Here is a 24,218-nt window from a genome sequence, read left to right on the forward strand (position 1 = left end):
TGTACTGCTGTCATCATAGCAGGTACTACCACACTGGGTATATACTGCAGTCATCATAGCAGGTACCACAACCACAATATGTACTGCTGTCATCACAGCAGGTACCACCACAGTATGTACTGTACTACTGTCATCAGAGCAGGTACCACCAGTCGGTATGCACTGCTGTAGTGATAGAAGGTACCACCACAGTCGGTATACACTGCTGTCATAGCAGGTACCACCACAGCCGGTATGCACTGCTGTGATCATAGCAGGTACCACCACCACAGTATGCACTGCTGTAATCATATCAGGTACCACCACAATATGCACTCCCGTTATCATTGCAGGTACCACCACAGTATGCACTGCTGTCATAGCAGGTACCACCACCACAGTATGCACTGCTGTAATCATAGCAGGTTCCTCCACAATATGCACTGCTGTATTCATAGCAGGTACCACCACAGTCAGTATGCACTGCTGTAATCATAGCAGGTACCACCATCACAGTATGTACTGCTGTCATCATACCAGGTAATACCACACTCGGTATGTACTGCTGTCATCATAGCAGGTACCACCACCACCACAGTATGTACTGCTGTCATCATAGCAGGTACCACCGCACTCAGTATGTACTGCTGTCATGATAGCAGGTACCACCAGTCAGTATGCACTGCTGTTATCATTGCAAGTACCACCACCACAGTATGTATTGCTGTCATCATACCAGGTACTACCACACTCGGTACGTACTGCTGTCATAGCAGGTACCACCACCACAGTATGTACTGCTGTCATCGTAGCAGGTACCACCACACTCGGTATGTACTGCTGTCATCATAGCAGGTAACACCACCACCACCACCACAGTATGTACTGCTGTCATCATAGCAGGTACCACCACACTTAGTATGTACTGCTGTCATCATAGCCGGTACCACCACACTCGGTATGTACTGCTGTCATCATAGCAGGTACCACCACAGTATGTACTGCTGTCATCAGAGCAGGTACCACCACAGTCGGTATGCACTGCTGTGATCATAGCAGGTACCACCACAGTATGTACTGCTGTCTTCAGAGCAGGTACCGCCACAGTCAATATGCACTGCTGTGATCATAGCAGGTACCACCACCACAGTATGCACTGCTGTAATCATAGCAGGTACCACCACCACAGCATGCACTGTTGTGATCATAGCAGGTACCACCACCACAGTATGCACTGCTGTCATCATAGCAGGTACCACCACACTCGGTATGTACTGCTGTCATCATAGCAGGTACTACCACCACAGTATGTACTGCTGTCATCATAGCAGGTACCACCACACTCGGTATGTACTGCTGTCATCATAGCTGGTACCACCACCACACTATGTACTGCTGTCATCATACCAGGTACCACCACACTCGGTATGTACTGCTGTCATAGCAGGTACCACCACACTCAGAATGTACTGCTGTCATCATAGCAGGTACCACCACAGTCAGTATGTACTGCGGTCATCATAGCATGTACCACCAGTCGGTATGCACTGCTGTCATTATAGCAGGTACCACCAGTCAGTATGCACTGCTGTCATCATGGTATCACCACAGTATGTACTGCTGTCATCAGAGCAGGTACCACCAGTCGGTATGCACTGCTGTAGTGATAGCAGGTACCACCACAGTCAGTATGCACTGCTGTCATCATAGTAGGTACCATCAGTCAGTATGCACTGCTGTTATCATTGCAGGTACCACAACAGCAGTATGCACTGCTGTACGATACCAGGAACCACCACAGTCCGTGTGCACTGCTGTAGTGAAAGTAGGTGCCACCACAGTCGGTATGTACTGCTGTAGTGATAGTGCATACCGTCTATGTGTGTGTGCGTAAGTCCATGTGTATGTGTTAGTCAATGTGTGTGCGTGTGTAGACAATTATTTTTAATTAAGTTACTTCTTTTCACAATAATAATGCCTGCGTCTAAGTCCATGTGTGTGTGTTAGTCGCTGTGTGTGCGTTGCTCCATGTGAATCAGTGTAAGTCCATTTCTTTCTGTGTGTTTTGCTCCATGTGTCCGTGTGAGTCCATGTGTGTGTGTCTGTACATACATGTGTGTGTGTGTGTGCGTAAGTCAATGTGTGTGTGTGTCAGTGCATGTGTGTGTGGCTCTATGTGCGTGTGTGAGTCCATGTATGTTTGTGTGGGAGTCTATGTTTGTCAGTCGATGTGTGTACGCCAATGTGTGTATGTGTGTGAGAGTCCATGTGTGTGTGTGCGTGGATATGTGTGTGTAAGTTCATATGTCCGTGTGTGTGAGTCTTTGTGTGTCTGTATGTCGATGTGTGTGCGTGGGTTCATGTGTGTGTGTAAGTCCCTGTGTGTCTCTTAGTCAATATGTATATTTGTAGTCCATATGTGTGTGTAGGTCAATATGTCTGTGAGTTTATGTATGTGTGTGTGTGAATCCATATGTGTGTGTAAGTCTTTGTGTGTGTGAGTCAATGTGTGTGTGTCACTCCATGTGTGTGTCTAAAGTCGATGTCTGTCTGAGTCTAGATGTGTGTGCGTGCATGTAAGTGGATGTGTTTCTATGTGTGTGGGTGGATGTCTGTGTGTAAGTCGATGTGTGTGTCTGTCTTTTTCGCCAGGGCAACGCCGGGTACTTACCGCTAGTTTATTATAAAGTAATCAAATGTATTAATAAAAATTAATCGTGGCTGGTGTGAGGGAGACGAGAGAGAGGAGAGGAGGGTTATTGTGTAGGACGACTTTCACCGTCACTAACGGAATCACTGCTATCTGTTGGCTCACTAAAATATTTTTCTTTTTGTGCGACTTTAACAAGGAACCTATCCAATGACACTTGCTTTTTCCTCCTTTTGAGGATTTCGAGGAAATGTGACATTGCATTGTCGTTAAACAGATTCATGGCTCGCACTGCTACAGCCTTATTCGGGTGGTGCTTTTCTACAAAACTTTGCACTGTTTCCCACATTTTACACATCTCCTTAATCTTATTTGAAGTGAGGGATTCCTGTCTTTTTCTCCTCCTCCTACTCAGATGAAATCTCCTCCATAACCTCTTGCTGTTGCTCACAATGCAGATCCATCAATTCGTCGGTGGTCAGCTCCTGGCCATGTTCCTCCACCAGCTCTTGAATGTCGTCCTCATTCACCTCCAGTCCCATGGTCTTCCCCAAGGACACAATTTCATCGACAACTGGCGGCTCCTGTTCATGAGCAAACCCCTCAACGCAATCAGACCACAGTTTTCTCCAAGCAGAATTGAGGGTTCTCTTGGTGACCCCATCCCAGGCTTTATCGATTATCTTGAGGCAGTTTACGGTGTGGAAATTTTTTTTCCAAAACTCTCGGAGGGTAAGGTTTGTTCCTTCAGTCACCTCGAAGCATCGCTGAAATAGTGCTTTGGTGTAAAGCTTTTTAAAGTTCGAAATGACCTGCTGATCCATGGGATGGAGTAATGGAGTGGTGTTGGGAGGAAGGAACTTGACCTTAATGAACTCGAATTCCTCCAGTAATTCGTCCTCAAGGCCTGAAGGATGAGCAGGAGCATTATCCATTATCAGCAAGGCTTTGAGTGGCAAATTATTCTTTAAAAGGTATTTCTTCACTGCCGGACCGAAGACCTCGTTGATCCACTCAACGAACAAGATACGAGTGACCCAAGCCTTGCTGTTGGACCTCCACATAACGTTTAACTGGCTCTTCTGCACCTTGCATTTCTTGAAGGCTCGTGGATTCTCGGAATGCTACACGAGCAGGGGCTTGACTTTGAAATCACCGCTTGCATTAACACACAAGAGGGTGAGACGGTCTTTCATGGGCTTCTGACCAGGCATTGCATTCTTTTCTGCTGTAATGTAGGTCCTCTTTGGCATCTTTTTCCAAAAAATCCCCGTCTCATCGCAGTTAAAAACTTGCTGAGGCAGGTAATACTCTGAAACCATGAGCTTCTGCAACTCGGCAGTGAACGCCTCAGCTGCCTTAGCGTCCGAACTCGCAGCCTCTCCGTGCCTCATACAATACCCTGCTTGCCTTGAAGCCTTTTTCGTTTTCTGTCGACGTACCTGGCAGTTTACTTACAAGGTCAGCGTACAAGGCCTTTGCCTTCTCGCAGATAAAGTTCTCGTCACAGTATCACCTGCTAGTTGCTTGCTTCTCGTTTATCCACACAAGAAGCAACTTTTCTACATCTTCCAAAACACGTGGCGGTTGCTTTGATACTCTCGTGACTCCTTTTGCTGCATTTAGCCCCCTTATTTCTTCTTTAATACTGTGCAAATCGTCGATGTAGACTTGTTATTAAATCTTGCGATGTCGGCCACTCGCATACCTCGTTCGTGCTTCTCAATGATTTCCTTCTTAACTTCCATCGTAATCATCTCCTTCTTCTTACCGCCTTCCTTTTCAACCTTTTTCTTCATGGGGGCCATTGTTGCAGTACAGTTACTAAAGAACAGTCACTACACTTGGACACAAAATTAAAAAAAAAATGCTTTACGCACAACACGTGGTCACAACACTATAGTAAACAGTATACACTCGCACGGATGTTGACTATACGAGTGAGGCACGCCGACTGAGACCGAGCATGGGAGACGATTACCCACAATCCCGCAGGGAGAGAGAAAGAAGAACCATCAGCTCAGTTGTGATCACGTGACGCTCGGCAGACAAAGCGTATACGTACTACTCGTATTGCAAGACCTCGCTCGGTTATCAAGTTAAAATGTATTTAAACATTTTGCTCGTCTTGCAAAATACTCGCAGACCAAGTTACTCGCATTCCAAGGTTTTACTGTATATTGTTATACATATATTGTACAGTATTATTGTTACTTTAACTTTCCTTAAATAATGATGCACGTAAACATATTTAAAAGTGCAAATATCAAGGAATAAATAAATATACAATACACAATTACAACAAATTGTAAAGGGAAGCACTTGCACGTATAGTGCGGCAAAAAGAAGCAGCGGGAGAGTGTCGCGTGGGAAATTTTGTGGTCTACTAATATATGCGGCTGCAATACCTCACTACTAGTTGTTGGGTAGTAGCGTGCTATATCCATTAATATATAAAATACAACCCCGCAAATTTCAAATAGCAGGACTGTACAATAAATTGCCGCGAATACACAAAACCGTGAATATAAACCCCGCGAATATGCTTGATAATTAATTGACAACATAATAATTCATAATATATCTTTGATAATAACACAGGCATCCCCCACTATCAGTTGCATCATTATGTATTATTTGGAATATATGTTGCTGAAAAAATAGGGAACATATTTCCTTTTTAGTTGAACGTTTTCAAATAATTTGCAATAAATGTTGCCGCAATGTTTTCACCTAACGAACGTGGTGAAAACAAATGTAACTTAATCTTGATTTGAAGCTTTAACTTAAGGTACAACGTGCAGTGCTCCCATCCCCCTCCTCTACGTGGTACGCGCTATGCACGTACAGTACAGTATTTCATCGCAAAATAACTGCACTCAACAATGTGGAGGAGTTGGATGTGGTGGCATTGCTTGAGTCCCATTGTCCAGCTGTCTTTAGACATTTTTTTTAATCTTCTTGGTTCTTTCGGTAAAGTCACGTAGAAGGGAAGTAATAAAATAATAAAAATAAAACATAATAAAACAATTCTCACGACGTTTCGGCCACAACGCAAGCAGCCATCCTCGCCTGAGGATGGCTGCTTGCGTTGTGGCCGAAACGTCGTGAGAATTGTTTTATTATGTTTTATTTTTATTATTTTATTACTTCCCTTCTACGTGACTTTACCGAAAGAACCAAGAAGATGAATCCCTGCAGTCACGAAAGCTTTAAATCGAAATTTTTTTTAATGTTCCCGCAATGAAGCCAGACGGTCTGAAGAAGAGCCGAGAAGTCAGCCAGCTTCCTTTAGTAAACATTCCTGTGGCTCCACCTCTACCCTGATCGTCAGATGAAGAGGCAGTAGATCCTTGCCCCTTTGTCTGAACAACTCCACCATTGCTTACCTCAGAGGCCTCGATCAGCAAGCTCTTAACCATCTCTGGTCAATTATATCTACCGATTTGTATTGATTATGAGCGAAAATTTACGTTACACTTCATGACATTTAGTTACACTTTTTTCCAGAGAGATGAGCTAGGAACGCAACCCTTGAATTTAACATGTCAAAGGGAAATTAGAATTCGCTTGAAGTAATTTTTATTGAAGTAGCATTTGCCAAGAATGCATTCCCTATGTACAGCGGGGGATTCCATGCATTGTAATACACCATCATTAGACCTCCTTTGCCAGTACTAAAATATATTAATAGGGTTTTTCCACTTTTTTCTCGCAACAAAACTCAAACCTTTTTACGAGGATTCATGTCTGCATTAAACACAATACTTGCAGTCAAAATGCAAACAAAAAACACACTGATAATATATGCATTGTCCTTGCAACTGATTGGTCCACAACAGAGACAGCTTTATTTTGAGCCTCGTCTCAATTGGTGCTAGACCAGATGACGCTAAAAGGCGTACAGCTCAAATACAATGCACTATCAAAGTAATGAGGGCTTGGGGTAAGCATCTACATCATTAGACCTCCTTTGCCAGTACCAGAATATAATAATAGGGTTTTTCCCCTTTTTTCTGGCAACAAAACTGAAACCTTTTTACGAGGATTCATGTCTGCATTAACCACAATATAGCAGCATGTCGCCCTCTTAACTTATGCTAGGTTGTAAATGTGTTCACAGAGTTTATTGTTTTGTTTATTAGAATTGTCCTGAGCAGACCTGCCTTCCCATTTGACTTCAAATATTCTTCTCCCCCCCCCCCCTGCAGCCAATCTCTCCAGTGCTGCCGCGGTGGTCCACTTTACTCCAGTGACCCGGGAGCTGCTGCGGGGTCCACTTTCTGCCCCGCCTCCTTCCCCCCCCCCCTTCTCTCTCCCCCCCTACTGCCGAGGCCTATATCACCTCTTGCCACGGCAGATCTCTCGCCTACTTCAGCAGCTTTTTCTTGCTCTGGTTGTCCCACCTAATGACGATTGCTTCTGTTGCGATCGAAACGTCGTGATCTATTTTTTTTCTACCTACGTGACTTTACCGAAAGAACCAAAGAGTATAGTTGTAATGTGTATTGTTTAATAACTGAACCCAATCACTATACCCAATCAGGTGCAGAAATAAGAGGTTGCGGAGGGGGGGGTTATTGTAATTATATACTACGTTAGTAATCAGTTAATTAGTATGTGTTCCCCTATAAGGAATTGTTATTGCAATATGTATTATTTAATAATACACTTCCAGGCCGCATTAAGCCTGAAGCTGTCAGAGGGATTAAAGTTATTTGTATTTCAATGGATTCTCTAATTAGTCTTTTCTAGTAATAATTAGTTTTACACTTCAACGTTATCAACATCAATTGAGGGGCCTTGTTGGCAAGAATGTACTGCTACTGCCACCAGTTGTGTTTGAGATAATTTAATATTTATTTGGTGTTCTTTTAGTCTTACGCTGATGTTACGTCCCATCTGACCAATATAGCATCTACCACATAACAATTAATCCGATATACACCTTATGTTGATAATTTAGGTAATTCGTCTTTAGTACAAGATACTATCTTGATTTGAAGCTTTCGTAGGTATACCTACGTGACTTTACCGAAAAAACCAAAGAGTAAATAAGATACTAGTTTTTTTAAATTTTGTGTACTGTGCCAAATCTTACTTAAATGTTTTGCTTTTGCAAAACACGGGCTTATTTGTCAGTTACTCCTGAGATATATGGTATTTTAATCGTGTGAATAATATGATCACTTTCAGCAGAGTTGCTCTGCGATCGTGATTTGACATTCAGTGCTCTGTTAATTTGAGTATTATTGTAGCCATTCTGTCGTAGTGCTTCTTTAACATGTTTATTCTCTCTCCCTAGACTTGCACCATCTGACACTGTTTACGCTCGATGTATGAGCGTCTTGATAAGAGAGGATTTCTGAGCTGGGTGATGATGCGAATCTGCATTCAGATAGGCATCAGTGTGTGTTTGCTTTCTGTAAACGCTGTGTTATTTTACCATTTAGGCCATGCCCAAGTAAAATATCCAGGAAAGGGAGTGTGTTATGCACCTCCATTTCCATGGTGAACTGGATGGCCAGGTGTTGTGCATTGAGATGATTTAGAAATGCATTAAGTGTATCTTTACCATGTGGCCAGACAACTAAAGTGTCATCAACATATCTAAACTGTATAGATGGGTTTAATGTACAGTACTTGAGGAAAGTGCTCTTGTTTGTACGTGAAAAGTGTGTGCATGTGAACATGTTGAACATCTCCAATGTGTATTACATGCGCAATCCATGTGAAGTATTGGAAAATGACGGCAGGAAACTCCTTGACGGGAACACACTTCTTTTATTAAATCTTGACTTGTAACAATACAACGCGTGGCCTCTCTTCTTCACAATGCGCTTCTCTTGACTCTGGATTCTGTGCTGCCGGCTCTCTGTGCCTCGTGTAGACTCCGCGCCTCGGCTACACTCCTCTCTCGCCTCGTGTAGACTCTGCGCCTCTGCTACACTCTCCACTCGCCTCGTGTAGACTTTGCATCTCTCTCTGGCTACACCGTATGCATACTCGGCTCGTGTAGACCTTTCTCTCTCGCTGGCTACACCGTATGCATACTCGGCTCGTGTAGACCTTTCTCTCTCGCTGGCTACACACTATACATTTCTCAGCTCGTGTAGACCGTTCTCTCTCGCTGGCTACACACTATACATTACTCAGCTCGTGTAGACCTTTCTCTCTCGCTGGCTACACACTATACATTACTCAGCCCGTGTAGACCGTTCTCTCTCGCTGGCTACACACTATACCTTACTCAGCTCGTGTAGACCTTTCTCTCTCTCGCTGGCTACACACTTATACCTTACTCTCCTCTACTCTCCATTACTCTCCTCTCCGGGCTCTATCTCTGCACCTTCGTCTTCATTCTTAGATGGTTCCACTTCTGCCCCCTGCTCCTCTGTGCATCACCTTATATACCCCTTCTTCCCGGGAGACGGAGCGGATGCGGACCTCAACGTCGGCACCGCTCCTCAGTTACCCAATCCCCACGCGCTATCCCTACGATCCGGTTCCGCTCAGCGCGTGTTTCCACTCCCCGACCAATCACACCGCGCTGCTACCCGATCACTCCCTCTGGGCGCGTCACCGGCACACAGCCAATCAGCAGCACTACCCCCACCCGCGCACTGACGCCTGCTCCTCCCCGTCAGCGCGCGTCACCACACACACACCCGTACATACGCGCTGGCACACGACATATACACCCAGCGCGTATCACCACTACACATGTATACCACTATCAGAATGTGAATGTGCACTTTGATTTGTCTTACCTGCATATCCTTGCGTAAAGTATCCTAGGAGAACAAATGCAAAACAAAGACTGTATTATTTTTTTACATTTAAATACATATTACATATGGACATTTTACGTAATAAATTATTTTAAATAAGTAGACATTTTACTTTTACAAGAAAATTGTATTATGCTGGCACGTAAAAACATGAAACAGAGCTTCATAATAAAGTTTTTTGGGTTAGATTGCGTAATTATGAATGTGTCGAAACCCTGCACCACCGGACACGGTCAATCAGTAAGGGATTTGTCACGTAAACGAAATGCCAAATAGTTACTACTTCAGCCCACCGGTGTGTTGAAGAGTGAATCCACAACATTTACAATCTGACTCTTTGGTTCTTTCGGTAAAGTCACGTAGATAGAAAGAGTATATAAATAATATAAAAATATAAAAATAATTATCTATAATTTTTTTATCTACGTGACTTTACCAAAAGAGCCAAAGCTTCAAATCAAGATTGATTTACAATCTAAGTACAACGTTTCGCTGGTAATTACAGCCAACATCATCGGGCGATTTGCCAGACTATTAAAAAAAACCTTTATTATGAATAATACTGGTCGTGAAAGCCTACGTGTTAAACTGAAATAGAGCTTACAGTAATTCCTCACTTAACGCGTTTTTGCGATAACACGGTTTTTCTATGAGGGAAACATTTTTGACCAACGCGGTATGCGCCCATTATCAAGCGGTTTCTGACTGGTTGATGACGAACTAATTTATTGAGCTGCGTGGCTGATCGTCAAGTGAATTCTAGGTAAACACAGTAAGCGGCGTACCCTCATCGCCCCTTCACCCCCACCCACCACCACAACAGGCAACCACCACCGCCTTCTCAGGCTAGAGTTTGTTGCATTCGTAATTTTATTTTTAAAAATGGATTGTTACATGTGTAGTGACACAGATCGGAGACAGTAATACTTCGAGGCACTTCTTTATTAAACAAGCACTATCGGGATATATAGACACCCTACGTGGGTGCCCACTATTATACTTAAGACTGTCTATTGTCGGTGGCACTACTTAGTTAGAAGAGTTGCTAGGCTGTCAGACTAACAACACCCTGGGATGGTGAAGATGGAGACGACGACGATGAGATGGTGACGACGACAAGATGGTGACGATGATCTTGAACAGCACGACGGGGATTCCACTTCCAGCAACAGCCCCGAGCTCCTGCTCAGGGCCCACTCTTATGCTCCCAGCGTGGCCCTGCTCCGCCCTGGCCACGTCCCCCTTCTGGAACCTACTAGTGGGTTCCCGGGGCTTCCCAATGGGCCCCTTCTATGACCTTTCCCCTAGATGTCCCCCTCTCGTATGTATCGTGGCCTGCTGACGCGAGTACTGCCGTACACCGCAGTTACCCTTTTCTGCCAGCAGCCAACGCTATACCACTACACATGTAGTAATTATATCCTCTATCTTTCTCGCATGTATTTATTACACACATAGCATTTTTTTTTAAGTTAACCTGATAATATTGTGGCCCAGAATGCAACCCCACCTTTTACATTATTACGGGCAAATGTTTTTGCTTAAAGTGTCAGTGTATATTACTGACATTTGTTTAAATGTATGGTTATGAAACAATGTATGGTTATAAATACAATTTCACAATTAAAATATTACGTTCAACATTAAATATATAACGATATATATGTATCACTCACCCCACAATCTGAATCATCAGCCACCTATGAAAACAAGGACAAAGATGAAATTTTAATTTAAAATTCAGCACTAACACAGAGTTTAACATTAATAACATATTTTAATTAATCAATGGTGGATGCAGATATTAACATAGAAACAAAATTAGATAAATATATCTTGTAACACAATTTTAACATGTATTTTAAAGTAGGTGAAATGCCATTTCGGTTTACTTTCTTATGCAAGGAAAATCAGCCTAAAGTCATATATTGATATAAACTTGAAACCCACATAACCTTTTGACGTAACAGTCTGTCCCTCCCAGCCAACCAGCCAAATGTTTCTTCTCATAGAGCCCTGCGTCTCGCCATCTGTTTCTTGCTTTTTCTGTACTGTATATAACAATTAATCTCAATTTCTTGCTTTGTTTCTGCTTCACAATTCCTCTGTCCCCTCCCCTCCCTCCACTGTATCACATCCACCTGCCTCCCCCTATCTATTTCTACGTCTTACCTCTAACCCTCGCTCTCCTTATTCTCACCTCTACCATTCCTCTCTCAATCTCTCGTCTCTTCATACTCCTTTCTCCCACTTTGTCCCTTTCCATTGCTCTCCTTTTTCCATTTTGCTCTACTTTCTGTCTCTACCTCCCACCCTCAGCGTCGTCCTCCATCTTCCTCCCTCTATCTCTTGCTCACCTCCCTCACCTGCCTCTATCTCTCCTTGACTTTCCTCCTCTATCTCTTTCCATAACCTCCCTGGCATGTGAAGTCATCACGCAGGCATGTGCATTAATGTCACCACTGCGTATAAACGAGTCGACTGTAAGTAAGTACACTGTAAAAATGCACAATACGGTAGCGAGTTCGAAGCGGGGTTACTGCGAGATAGAGGACAATGCGGGTCGCAAATAGGGAATTAATATTAACTTGGTAACTAGCGAATATGCAAAACTCACAAACCGAGAACTCGTGCAAAGAGAGAGTTTACTGTACTTGACAAGTACAGCACCCCTCCCCCATGATACGGCATTGCCAAATCGTAAAAAGGTTGAGGGAAAAAGGCACAAAAGCTGAACAAGCATACAAATGTAATGACAGTACAGTGGACTAGTGGCCACGGGAAGTAATGACAGGGTAATTAGTGGGCAGTGTGAATGGGCTGGGGGGCCACGGGAAAGATCCAGAATCGGGGCATGGCCAAGTGACAGAAGGGAACAGGTGTGGAAGGGATGGCCTGGGGCCAACAAGAAGGTTCCAGAAAAGGGGCGTGGCCACAGGGCAGGGGTGTGGCTACGCACAGTATAGAGGCGAGAGGCTCAAGGCTGCTGAAGTTGGGCTCTTCGCCTGTTCAAGTGTTCGTGTCCTCCAATAAAATAACCATCTCCAGGAACGTGTCTCAAGTCGTCGTTACACAAACATAAAACCGCGTATAGTCAAATTACATGAAAGTTACATCCGCAAATTAGGATGTTGACTGTAAACAATAGTGTGATATCTTATGACGTATAGTAAGTTATGATGTGTTCGTTCTTTCTCAATCCGCTTGTCCTGGTGAGGGTCGTGGAGGCAGCATATTAAGTAGGGCAGTGCAGACCTCCCTTTCCCAGGCGATGGACTCTAGCTCTTCTTAGGGAATTCCCTGGTATTCCCAGGCCAGCCGAGCGACATAGTCCTGCCAATAGAGCGAGACCAGCTGCGCTTGGCCCGCGACTGGAAAATGCTAGCTGACATTGGCCGGCAACTTGTGTTTCCTCCGGAGATCGCAACCACCACCCTAAGACCTGACATGGTGCTCTGGTCCCGTTCGCTCAAGAAGGTCTTCATCATTGAGCTCACAGTACCCTGGGAGGACTCAGTAGATGAGGCTTATGAGCGAAAACATCTGCGCTATGCCGATCTAGCTGCCGAAGCACGGCATCATGGCTGGAACACAGAAGTCCGACCAGTGGAGGTGGGCTGCAGAGGTTTTGTGGCAACATCTACAACCAGACTGCTTAGAGACCTGGGAATTAAGGGCCAGAGCCAGCGTTCGGCAATCAGAGCTGTATCGGAGGCGGCAGAAGGCAGCAGTCAGTGGCTCTGGATGAAGAGGAAAGACCCCAGCTGGGCCCCAAAGTGAGAGGGCCAGGAGGTATGCAGTCAACAATGCTTGACTCAGGGAGGAGGACGCCCCTGCCATGCATAGTCCCATGGGATGTTGGCTATCAACAACAAGGCAACTCCTATGACTAATTGGGAATGGGACGCAAGCGTAGGATTGATCACCCTGTCGCTGGCCGCCTTTGGGGAGGGTGTATAGTATGAAAGGCCGAAACACCCTAGGAACCAAAGGGTCACTACTGACGATGCGCTCCCCAAATTTCACCAGGCTCACTGTTCATGAACTCTTGGAAGTGCTTGCACAAAGGATAGTAACATCTCATCCTGTGTTCTTTGGAACCAGCGTGTCCTGGGCCAGGTAGAGTTCCAGAGGAAGTTTACCAGGGGGCATCCTTACCAGAGGCTCAAACCACCTCAACTGGCTCCTCTCGATCCAGAGGAGCAGTGGCTCAACTCTGAGGTTCTCCCGGATTACCATGCTCCTCACCCGATCACGGAGTGTGAGCCCGGCAACCCTGTGGAGAAACCTAATTTCGGCTCCTTGTACCTGTGATCTCATCCTTTCGGTCATTATCCAAAGCTCATGACCATAGGTGAGGGTGGGAACATTGATCGACCTGTGTACTCTGAGCTTTGCTCGAGAACTCAGCACCCGCATCACTGCGAACACCACACCAATCCGCTGGCCAATCCGCTGGCCAATCTCCTGCTCCTACTTACGATCACGTGCGGAAGAGACCTCGAGGTACTTAAACTGCTCCATTCTCTACTAAGGGCAACTGTTCCCCCCTCACCTGGAGAACACACCCCACCGTCTCCAGGGAGTGAACCATGACCTCAGATGATGAGGTGTTAATCCTCATCCCAGCCGCTTGACACTCGGCATCAAACTATTCCAGTGCATATTCTTTGGGTTTTTCGGTAAAGTCACGTAGATAGGTTCAAAGAAATTAACAAATGCACACTGGAGATCACAGATTGACGAGGCAAAGAGGACAACGTCATCTGTCAAAATCAGCGACGCCACCTCCATGCCCCCTTTGCTGGACACTCTCCATACCTCAGCTGCACCTTGATATCCTGTCCATGAAAATCACTAACATGAGTGGAGACAAGACGCATTCTTGGTGGAGTCCAACACTCACAATGAATGACTTTGATTTAATACCAAGAATATGGACACAGCACTCACTCCGGGAAAAGAGGGAACAGATAGCATGTACTAGCGGCACTGGTACATCATACTCCCGCAGCACCCCCCACAAGACATTCTGGGGAACATGGTCAAATGCCCTCTCCAAGTCTACAAAGCAGAGGTAGACTGAAGAAGCATAATCCCATTACCCCTCCTATATTTGTGAGAGGGAAAAGAGCTGGTCCATTGTTGCACGACCCTGACAGAGTCCACATTATTCCTCCTGAATCTGAGGCTCGACCACTGGGCGCAACCTCCTCTCCAGCACTCTGGCATAGACTTTACCTGGGACGCAGAGGAGTGTGATCCTTCTATAGTTGGAGCACATCCTCTGGTTCCCTTTCATAAAAATGGGGACCATGACCCCAGTTTGCCAATCCAGAGGTACTGTACCCGCATTACATGCAATATTGAAGAGGCGTGTTAGCCATGACACTCCTACACTGTCCAGCGCTTTCAACAACTCTGGGCCAATCTTATCCACCCCAGCAGCTTTGCCGCTACAAAGGCCCTTGACCGCCGCAGGGACTTCAGCAGCTGTGATGGATCCGACCCCCGCAGCTGTTACAAGGGCTGCCTCCTGAGAGGAGGGCATGTTCACCGGGTTGAGGAGCTCCTCAAATAATTCCTTCCACCTCTCGACTATCTCCTTAGTTGAGCTCAATGTTATGCCACTCTTACTGAGAACAGCCTGGGCCACGTCCCATCAACTGCTCCGAAGGCATTCATATTCTTGGTTCTTTCGATAAAGTCACGAAGAAGGCAAAACAATAAAATAATACAAATATAAAACAATAGAATTCTCACGACCTTTTCACACCTGTTGACGATTGCTTGTGTTGTAGTCGAAACGTCGTGAGAATTTTATTGTTTTATATTTTTAATATTTTATTGTTTCCCTTCTACGTGACTTTACCGAAAGAACCAAGAATATAATCCTATGGCGTCCAATGGTTTGCCAGAACATCTTTGAGTCTGCCTGGCCTCTCCAAACTCCCATGCCTGGGCTTTCGCTTCAGAAACTGCTTCTGCTGCCGCCTGTTTGGCCAGTCAGTACCTTTCAATTGAGTCGGTACCAGCGTGAAAGCTTCAACTTGACAGCTTCCCTCACCAATGGTGTTCACCAGTGGGTCCTATGGTTGCCACCATGACAGGCACCAACTGCCTTCAGGCCACGCTTTTCCCAGCTGCATCGACAATGGAGGTTCTGAACACTGTCCACTCGGACTCAATGTCCATGACCTCTCCTGGAATGTAGGAGAAGTTTTCACGGAGGTGCAAGTTGAAATCTTTCAGCACTAGATCTTCCGCCAGACGTTCCCAGAAAACACACACTATTAAGTTGGTCCGTCCACGTCTATCTGGTTGGTGCCTCAAGCATCGGATCCAGGTGGTGAGCAGTTGAAACATCTGCCCCTCTCTTCACCCGAGTGTCCAGAACATACGGCCTTAGGTCCGGTGATACAACTATAAAGACAATCATTGATCTTCCATCCAAGGTGCTCTGGTACCAAATACTCTCATGAGCATCCTTGTGTTTGAACATGGTGTTTGTTATTGACATTCTGTGACTAGTGCAAAATTCTAATAACATTTCACCATTCAGGTTCCGATCATGTGGGCCATTAATCCCAATCACGCCTCTCCAGGTACCTCCATTGTTTCCAACGTGAGCATTCATGTCGCCCAGTAAAACTATGGAGTGAGTAGGCGGCACTCTATCGAGCACTGCCCCCACCATCTCCAAAAAGACCGAATACTATTAACTGCTGTTTGGTGCATAAGCACAGACAACAGTCAGATTTTTTCTTTCTGAGACCCGAAGTCTCATTGAGGAGACCCTATCATGCACTGGGACAAACTCCAACTCAACAGAACCCAGCCGGGGGCTTGTGAGTATCCCCACACCTGCCGGGGCCTCTCACCACGGGTTACTCTGGAATAGAAGAGAGACCACCCCCGATCGAGAAGTTTGGTTCCAGTGCCAATGTCGCGTGTGGAAGTGAGACCGACTATATAAAGTCGATACCTTTCCACCTCCTCCACCAGCTCTGACTCTTTCCCCCCCAGTTACATGAAATTCCACGTCCCAAAAGCTAGTGTCCATTGCCGAGGTCCTGTATAGCTGAGACCATGCCTCTCCCTGCCATGCTGGCATCGTACCCGCCCCTCACTTCATCCTGCGGATGGTGGGTCCACAGGACAGCACCACGTAGCCATTTCAGGCTGGGCCCGACCGGGTTACGTGGGTCACCTGGACCATTATTTGTCTGGAACCTCCCCGCAGACCTGTTCACCAAGGGAGACCCTACCAGGAGTACAAGACTCCAGGCGATATAGCTCAGAGTCATTGGAACACACAAGCCCCACCAACACGCTAAGGTTACGATCCTTCGGTGGTGTGATATATAGGAAAACCTTACCCAATACACCTCTATCAAAATGCGAGTTTTGGCTATACACGGTTTACCTAATGAGGTCTGTGATTTGTTTGGTCATATGTCAAAAAGTAGTGCCGTGACAGAACTCCATCTACCAGCCACAAGAACCTACAAACTCTTTCCTACACGACTACAACAAACTCCTCTTTAATATGCACCAACCACTACCCAATCATAACATTCCATTTTAACATCCAGACATCCCAACAGACATTACCAACATACAACTTGAAACGATTTAATAATCCTTCAACCTTAAACAACACAACATCCCTACACACTTAGCAGGGCACACTATTGACCACCTGTACTCCACACTAGACACCACAATTACAACTCTAACATCTACAGAAATTTCATTTAGACCACAATCTAATCCACTTTGAAATCCATATTACACATTCTGTAACATGAACAACAAAAACTTCAGATACACTAGACCACAATTACGAAGAAACATTCCACTTAAATACATTGAATTCAACCGAGCATTCACTACCTTGACTAAATTCAATTTTCTTGGTTCTTTCGGTAAAGTCACGTAGAAGAGAAATAATAAAATAATGCATATCAAGAGGAATTTAGCATATTTATGGGAAATGCAGATATGTACTTACTGTTAGTAGCTCAGCTTATTGGAGAGTATATTTAGTATACTGATTATACTATGTAGTTCATACTTTAGTTTTTTACGTGGTCGTTTAGTTACTGCAGCTACATACTATTAACATTCCTTCCCTTTATTAATGCTACCCCTATCCCCTCCCCTTGATGCTGCTAATCCTGCATAATGCACGGGCATAATGACTTTGAAACCCCCCGCCCACCTCCTACGCATTTTACAAGTAGTGACTAATCAAATATCTGCCTTTCCCATAAATATGCTAAATTCCTCTTGATATGCAAATTATTTTGTTAAGGCGCTCTTCCCCCCTCCCCCTCTAACCCAGCTTAAATATACGCTCCAAGCCTGGTCGTGTTTCATTCAGACGCTGTCTTCTCGACAGGCCTGTTCTTCACCTGAGGACGGCTGCTTGCGTTGTGGCCGAAACGTCATGAGAATTATTTTATTATGTTTTATTTTTATTATTTTATTATTTCTCTTCTACGTGACTTTACCGAAAGAACCAAGAAGATGAATCCCTGCAGTCACGAAAGCTTTAAAATTGAAATTTAAAATTCAATTTAAAAAAATTCCTACAACGACACAATTACATATTACCTAAACATTCATGCAACAACTAAAAATAAACCATTACACTAAACACAAACAGATGGCACACACCAGAACTCACTCATCTTAAACAGCAATACAAGAAATTTGTAATTTGCTGAAAAAAAACCAAAGCTTCATTAAACAAAGTAAACTGATATACAATACTCACATTCTACAACAAATGCACACAACAAACCAAATTTAAGTTATACGGACAGCTCATCACAGATGTAAACAAAAATCTAATAACAGTATGTCAAAAAGTACTCTATACTATTCTCATCCGAAACCATAAACTACTAAAACAGTTTCATCCAAAAAAATTACATTTATATATTTATTTAAAACAAAAACCGACAATATAAAAATTTCAATCATTTCTACCATAAAACTAAAACATAACCATTACCTGCCTCTAAACTTAACAGCAACACTACAGCAATCACAAATCATATTACTAGACATCATTGATCCAAACCCTACCTATTGTAGTGACATGGAATGGGTCACTATGACGCGTACCGCTGATTGCTGGCACAGAAGGGGATCTGCTGTTGTAGCAGCCCTGTCTGCCAGCAGGCCATGTGATAAGCCCGAGAAAGGGATGTGGGGCAAATGTGATATAGTGGGCACATGAGGTAAAGCCCGGGAACCTTCTAGTAGGTTCTAGAAGAGGCGCGTGGCCGAGGGAGGAGTGAGGCCATGCTGGGTGGATAAAAGGTGGACCCCGAGCAAGGTTTGGGGCTGTTGTTTCGAGTGGAACCGTGGTGCTGTTGGAGTCTTAGTCACTGTCTTCACCTCCTCGGCATTGTTGGTAAGGCAGCCTGTTAGCTGTCCTGACCATAGTGTAGTTACTCCTTTTACCTGTGCAGGCTATATCAAATAGAGTGTCTCCTACTATTAGTGTCTCTGAGTGACTTTCTACATTTGGTGTTAAAGATGAAAAAAAATTGTTAAAGGAAGACATTTTTTTTTTTACAATGTCAAAGTCAGCGAGGAAGAAGACTCCTACCGTTATGTCCTCGGGCGAAGAGGACGACGGTGAAGTGATTCCCCCGGAATCCGGGACCCCGGAGACTTGTCCTGAAGAGGCGATCCTGGTGGGGCAGCATGCGAGGGACGATGATGCTACGCTACCGCCGACCTGAAAAGGACGGCGTGCATGCAACGCGCGCCTCGCAGACTTACTTTCTGCGGTAGCGGCGCTGGTTGCACAGCTTGAGGTGGAGGAGCCGGAGGAAGACGCTGCGGCTCAGGGGCTTTGAGCAGGCAGCTCCACCGTCGTCGCCGACCAAGCATGGGAAGTGGCGGAACTCCAGCCCACGCAAGCGGCCGCCATTTTATTGGCTGGGAGCGGTGCGCCAAATTCGGCTGCAATTTTGTTGATCGGGAAGGAATCGCTCTCCGCCAAATTAGACCTGCCGCCAACATCTTGTCCGGAGGTGCCTTCCCTCAAAAAGTGGCTGCCATTCATGAGGGAGTTTGCAGCTGCATGGGGTGACTGGGCAGCCTTCCAGCGCCGCTTCGCCGCTAATGTGCGCTCGCGGGATGGATCGACGCGGAGGGGCTGCGGGCTCGTCCCACCACCCTGGACGGCGACGCCTTGGTGGCGTTCTATGCCGTTCTCCCAGTTGATAGGGCGACGCTGTCGCAAGCGTACGCCCAAATGGCAGCGATTTTCGATCCGCAATCCAATGCGTGTCGGAAGTTCGTGATGCGAAGACGGGGGGGGAGACCGAGATGCCCCTTGCCTTTCGCAGCGCGCTGCTGTAGCTGGCCCAAGCCGCATATCTTAAGATAGAGTAGGCGGGGCTGGACTCTGGTGCGGATGAAGCTGTTGTCGCTGGCCCAGGAGAAGCTACGTTTTTTTTGACTGCCATGGAGGAAGACGACCTGACTTCACTCAAGGTAGCCCGATGCATCCAGGCCCATTTTAACCTGCAACGGTGAGCCGGGGTGGCCGCCTGCGCAGGATTCTCGGGGGAAGAGGATGAACCGGAGCGTCAGGAGCCTACTCAAGCCTGCGCTTCACTCGTCTGGAGTCCGCACGGGAGAGACGATGCGGGACGGCGACGGGAGCGGGAATGACGGAGTGGGACCTCCCCTCCACCATGGAGGGCCCCGTCACTTGTTTTAAGTGCGGCTTCCGGGGCCACATCTCCAAGGGATGCCGCGCTGACCCTGGACAATTCTTCCCGCCTTCGCCGTCTTCCACCCTGCCGACCTCCGCTCCTCCTGGCCCAAAGGCAAGTCACAATGCATCACACACCCGGCATCTTCATCTCAGACCATGTCGGGTTCACACACCACCACTCCTTGTCGTGTCGCAGCGCATGAAAATCGGACTTCGGCCGGTGGCTGCGGGGTCCGGGGCAGTGGACCGCGTTGGCACACCGTATCGTAGCGGCGGCAGCGGGATCAACCGCATTGTTGGTTTTGTACAAGGTGTTGAGCTGCCGGTGCTCATCCGCTAGCATCATTTCAGAATTTATTTACAAGACCTTGCCATCGAAATTGTGTTGTCTCAGTCCGGTGGGTAGGTCGTGTGTCACCGCTTATGGTGGGAATTTGCGTGAACTGATCCGGGAATTCTTGGACATTTTTAGTCAGGGCAAATATGACATAGGCCGCACGTCCGTGATGCAGCAGACCATTGATATGGGTAACGCTGCTCCTATATGCCAAAATTCATACAGACTCAATCCCAAGTAGAAGGACCATGTTCGCCAGGCGGTCGACGAGATGTTGGCCGCTGATATCATCCTTTCAGCAGTCCGTGGAGAGCTCCCATTGTTCTTGTTAAGAAGCATGATGGGAGTTTGCGATTTTGCGTAGATTTCCGCAAGTTAAACAAAGTTTCCGTGGTGGATGCGCACCCACTCCTACGGATGGACGATTCATTGGATGCCCTGTCAGGTGCGTGGTTTTTCTTCACCCTCAACTTGTTGGCAGGGTTTTGGCAGTTGCCTTTGGATGAGCGCTACAAACCAAAAACCGCGTTCCGAATACCAGAGGGTTTATTTCAGTTTACCTGTCTTCCAATGGGACTCCACTCGGCCCCGGCCACGTTCCAGCGACTTATGGAGCTGGTTTTAGCGGGCCTCCAATGGAACTCGTGCCTTATATATTTGGACGACGTGATCATCTTCGCACGCACGTTCCAGGAGCACCTGCAGCGGTTGTGATCGGTGTTTGTCAGCGTGCGGGCAGCCAATCTCTTGTTTAAACCGCAAAAGTGTCACCTGTTGCAGAAATCGGTTCGCTACTTGGGTCACATTGCTAGCGAGTCCGGGATAGCCATGGATCATGACGAAACTTCGTGCATGCGCACGTAGTAAAACCCCCACGTCAGTGGATGAAGTTCGCAGTTTTGTTGGGTTCATGTCGTATTACCACCGCTTTGTGCTCAGGTTTGCAATGATCGTGAAACCGCTCCACACTCTCACCGCGAAAGGTCAAAGATTTCAGTGGGGGAGGAGGAGGCTGCATTTGTTGCGCTGCATGACGGCCTTGTTAACGCACCTCCCCTTGGGTACCCCAATTTTTCCTTAACCATTTGTGCTGGACACAGACGCCAGTGACACCGGAATCGGCACTGTATTATCATAGGTGGTGAACGGGGTAGAGAGATTTTTACAAGGAATCATGCCTGCATTAACAACAATGCTTGTGGTCAGAATGCAAACAAAAAACATACTCTGATAATATATGCATTGTCCTTGAAACTGATTGGTCCACACCAGAGAAAGTGGTCCACACCAGAGAAAGCTGTCTGTGGTGTGGACCAATCAGTTTCATGGACAATGCATATATTATCAGAGTATGTTTTTTGTTTGCATTCTGACCACAAGCATTGTGGTTAATGCAGACATGATTCCTTGTAAAAGGTTTCAGTTTGTGGTTTTAACATCTTAACACCTGTTTTGTTGCCAGAAAAAAGGGGAAAAACCTATTATCAGATTTTGGTACTGGCAAAGGAGGTCTCATAATGGGTGTAGAGAGGGCCGTCGCTTACGGGAGTCGTGTATTGTCCCCCACAGAGCAGCGTTATTGTGTGACGCGCCGCAAATTATTGGCAATTGTAAATTTTGTACAGCAATACCGTCCGTACCTTTACGGTAGACAGTTTGTTGTATGCACAGATCACGCGGCTCTTCAATATGCACTGCAAGTTGACCAGCCGTCCGGCCAGCTCTCCCGATGGTTGGAAATTTTACGGGATTATTTGTGTACAGTCACCTACAGAATAGGTACACGCCACTGTAACGCAGACGCATTGTCACGATTGCTGTTTTTATTTTTTCACAGGGGGGGGGGGGGGGGAGGTGATGTAGTGACATGGAATGGGTCACTATGGCGCATAGCGCTGGTTGCTGGCAGAGAAGGGGATCTGCTGTTATAGCAGCCCTGTCTGCCAGCAGGTCATGTGATAAGCTGGAGAGAGGGATGTGGGGCAAAGGTGATAGAGGGGGCCCGTGAGGTAAAGCCCGGGAACCTTCTAGTAGGTTCTAGAAGAGGCGCGTGGCCGAGGGTGGAGCAAGGCCACGCTGGGTGGATAAAAGGGGGACCCGGAGCAAGGTTCGGGGCTGATGTTTCGAGTGGCACCGTGGTGCTGCTGGAGTCTTCGTCAACGTCTTCACCTCCTCGGCGTTGTTGGTCAGGCAGCCTGTTAGCTGTCCTGACCATAGTGTAGTTACTCCTTGTACCTGTGCAGGCTATAATAAATATAGTGGCTCCTACTATTAGTGTCTCTGAGTGACTCACTACACTATCCATAATACGAGAAAAAAATTCCATGCAACTTGCACTCTCATCACATCACTGCAAACAATGTTCTACATCCAAACCAATCTGACTTCCGCATCAGCTATAGCGCTGAAACAGCCCTAATGCACCAAACAGACTATGCAGTACGGAACATGGACAACTCAACACCCACTGCAATCATCATCCTTGACTTGACAGCATCATTTGACACAATAGACCACACCATTCTCATAAACAAACTGAGTACTGACTTCGGCATCACAGACAGTTCTTACATGGCTCAATAATTATCTAAAATAATGCACCGTTACACTCACATTCAACAATTAAAATCAACCCTCTTTGATATAACCCGTGGAGTCCCCAAGGGTTCCGTTCTTCAACTACTTTTACGTTTACATCAAACCACTCTGCACCTTAATAACAAACCTTGGTCTCCAACATCACTCCCCTGCAGATGAAATCAACATTTTACTCACAATCAAACCAGGATCCACTGACTACAACCTAAAAATTACCTCCTCTAAATACTATCAAAACATGACAAGCAAACAACTACCAAGACAGGCATTAGAGTGACACCCAGAAGTCAGCACTCAAGACAAGGAACCTAAACCCAGATGTTCATGATTAGAGAAGGCCTTGATAATCAGTTGTGAAATGTTTAAAAGTTGTAGCATCTGGTATTTCCTCCAAATGTCACCCAAAGTAACTTATGGCTTAAGAAATGTAAATGCAATTGCCAATTTTAAGGGAATTGATAACTAATACACGTCACAGCAAACTACAGTAAACTGATGAAAACAAAATTATTGTGCTTTTTATGCCACATACTATTGATTTATATTAACAGCCGCGTACATATTTATGTAAATATTGGTCTATTATGCAGTTCACTGTAAACACACCTCTTTTAATGTTTCTTGAAATTCTTTAAGTCTTGCAGCAATCTGGTAAGGAAAACAAATAAATGTACATTATTAAATTGAATTTATAATTGATCATTTCTAAGGGTAATAAAAGTATGTACACAATGTGATTAAAGCGCACAAGTATGAACAGAACATGCTATGTGTTGAATAGATATTTCAGATGCAAAACATAACTAGACATGAACATTGTCTGAGCTAAACTAGGTTACTATGTTTAACACGTAGGCTTTCGCGACCAATGTTATTCATAATCAACGATTACTGATTGGCCGTGTCGGGTGGTGGAGGGTTACGACACATTTATAAATAACGCGATCTAAACCCAAAAATCTTGATTAGGTTACTATGGTTTTTGTGGGATGTAACACATATTTGATATGAACAATGTTTATTTTTTTCAAAATAAAAAATGTATGAAAAAAAAATTATTCAAATTTTACATTTCTCACGAACACAATTTTCATACTTGTGTATTGAAACAGTTTC

General features: G+C 45.5%; 1 protein-coding gene across 2 annotated transcripts in view; it reads right to left on the bottom strand.

Annotated features, from left to right (window-relative positions):
• Window positions 1-24,218, bottom strand: part of LOC144736793 (uncharacterized) — an 870,278-nt gene that overhangs the window by 140,140 nt on the left and 705,920 nt on the right. For both annotated transcript variants that reach the window (XM_078619432.1, XM_078619441.1), the window contains 3 exons: window positions 23,709-23,750; window positions 11,097-11,120; window positions 9,400-9,423 (listed from right to left, as the gene is read on the bottom strand). In XM_078619432.1, coding sequence (XP_078475558.1) covers window positions 9,400-9,423; window positions 11,097-11,120; window positions 23,709-23,750 — 90 coding nt within the window. The remainder of the gene's footprint in view (window positions 1-9,399; window positions 9,424-11,096; window positions 11,121-23,708; window positions 23,751-24,218) is intronic.

Source organism: Lampetra planeri, chromosome 3 (genome assembly GCF_965212315.1).
Source record: "Lampetra planeri chromosome 3, kcLamPlan1.2.h2, whole genome shotgun sequence".
Lineage (NCBI taxonomy): Eukaryota > Metazoa > Chordata > Hyperoartia > Petromyzontiformes > Petromyzontidae > Lampetra > Lampetra planeri.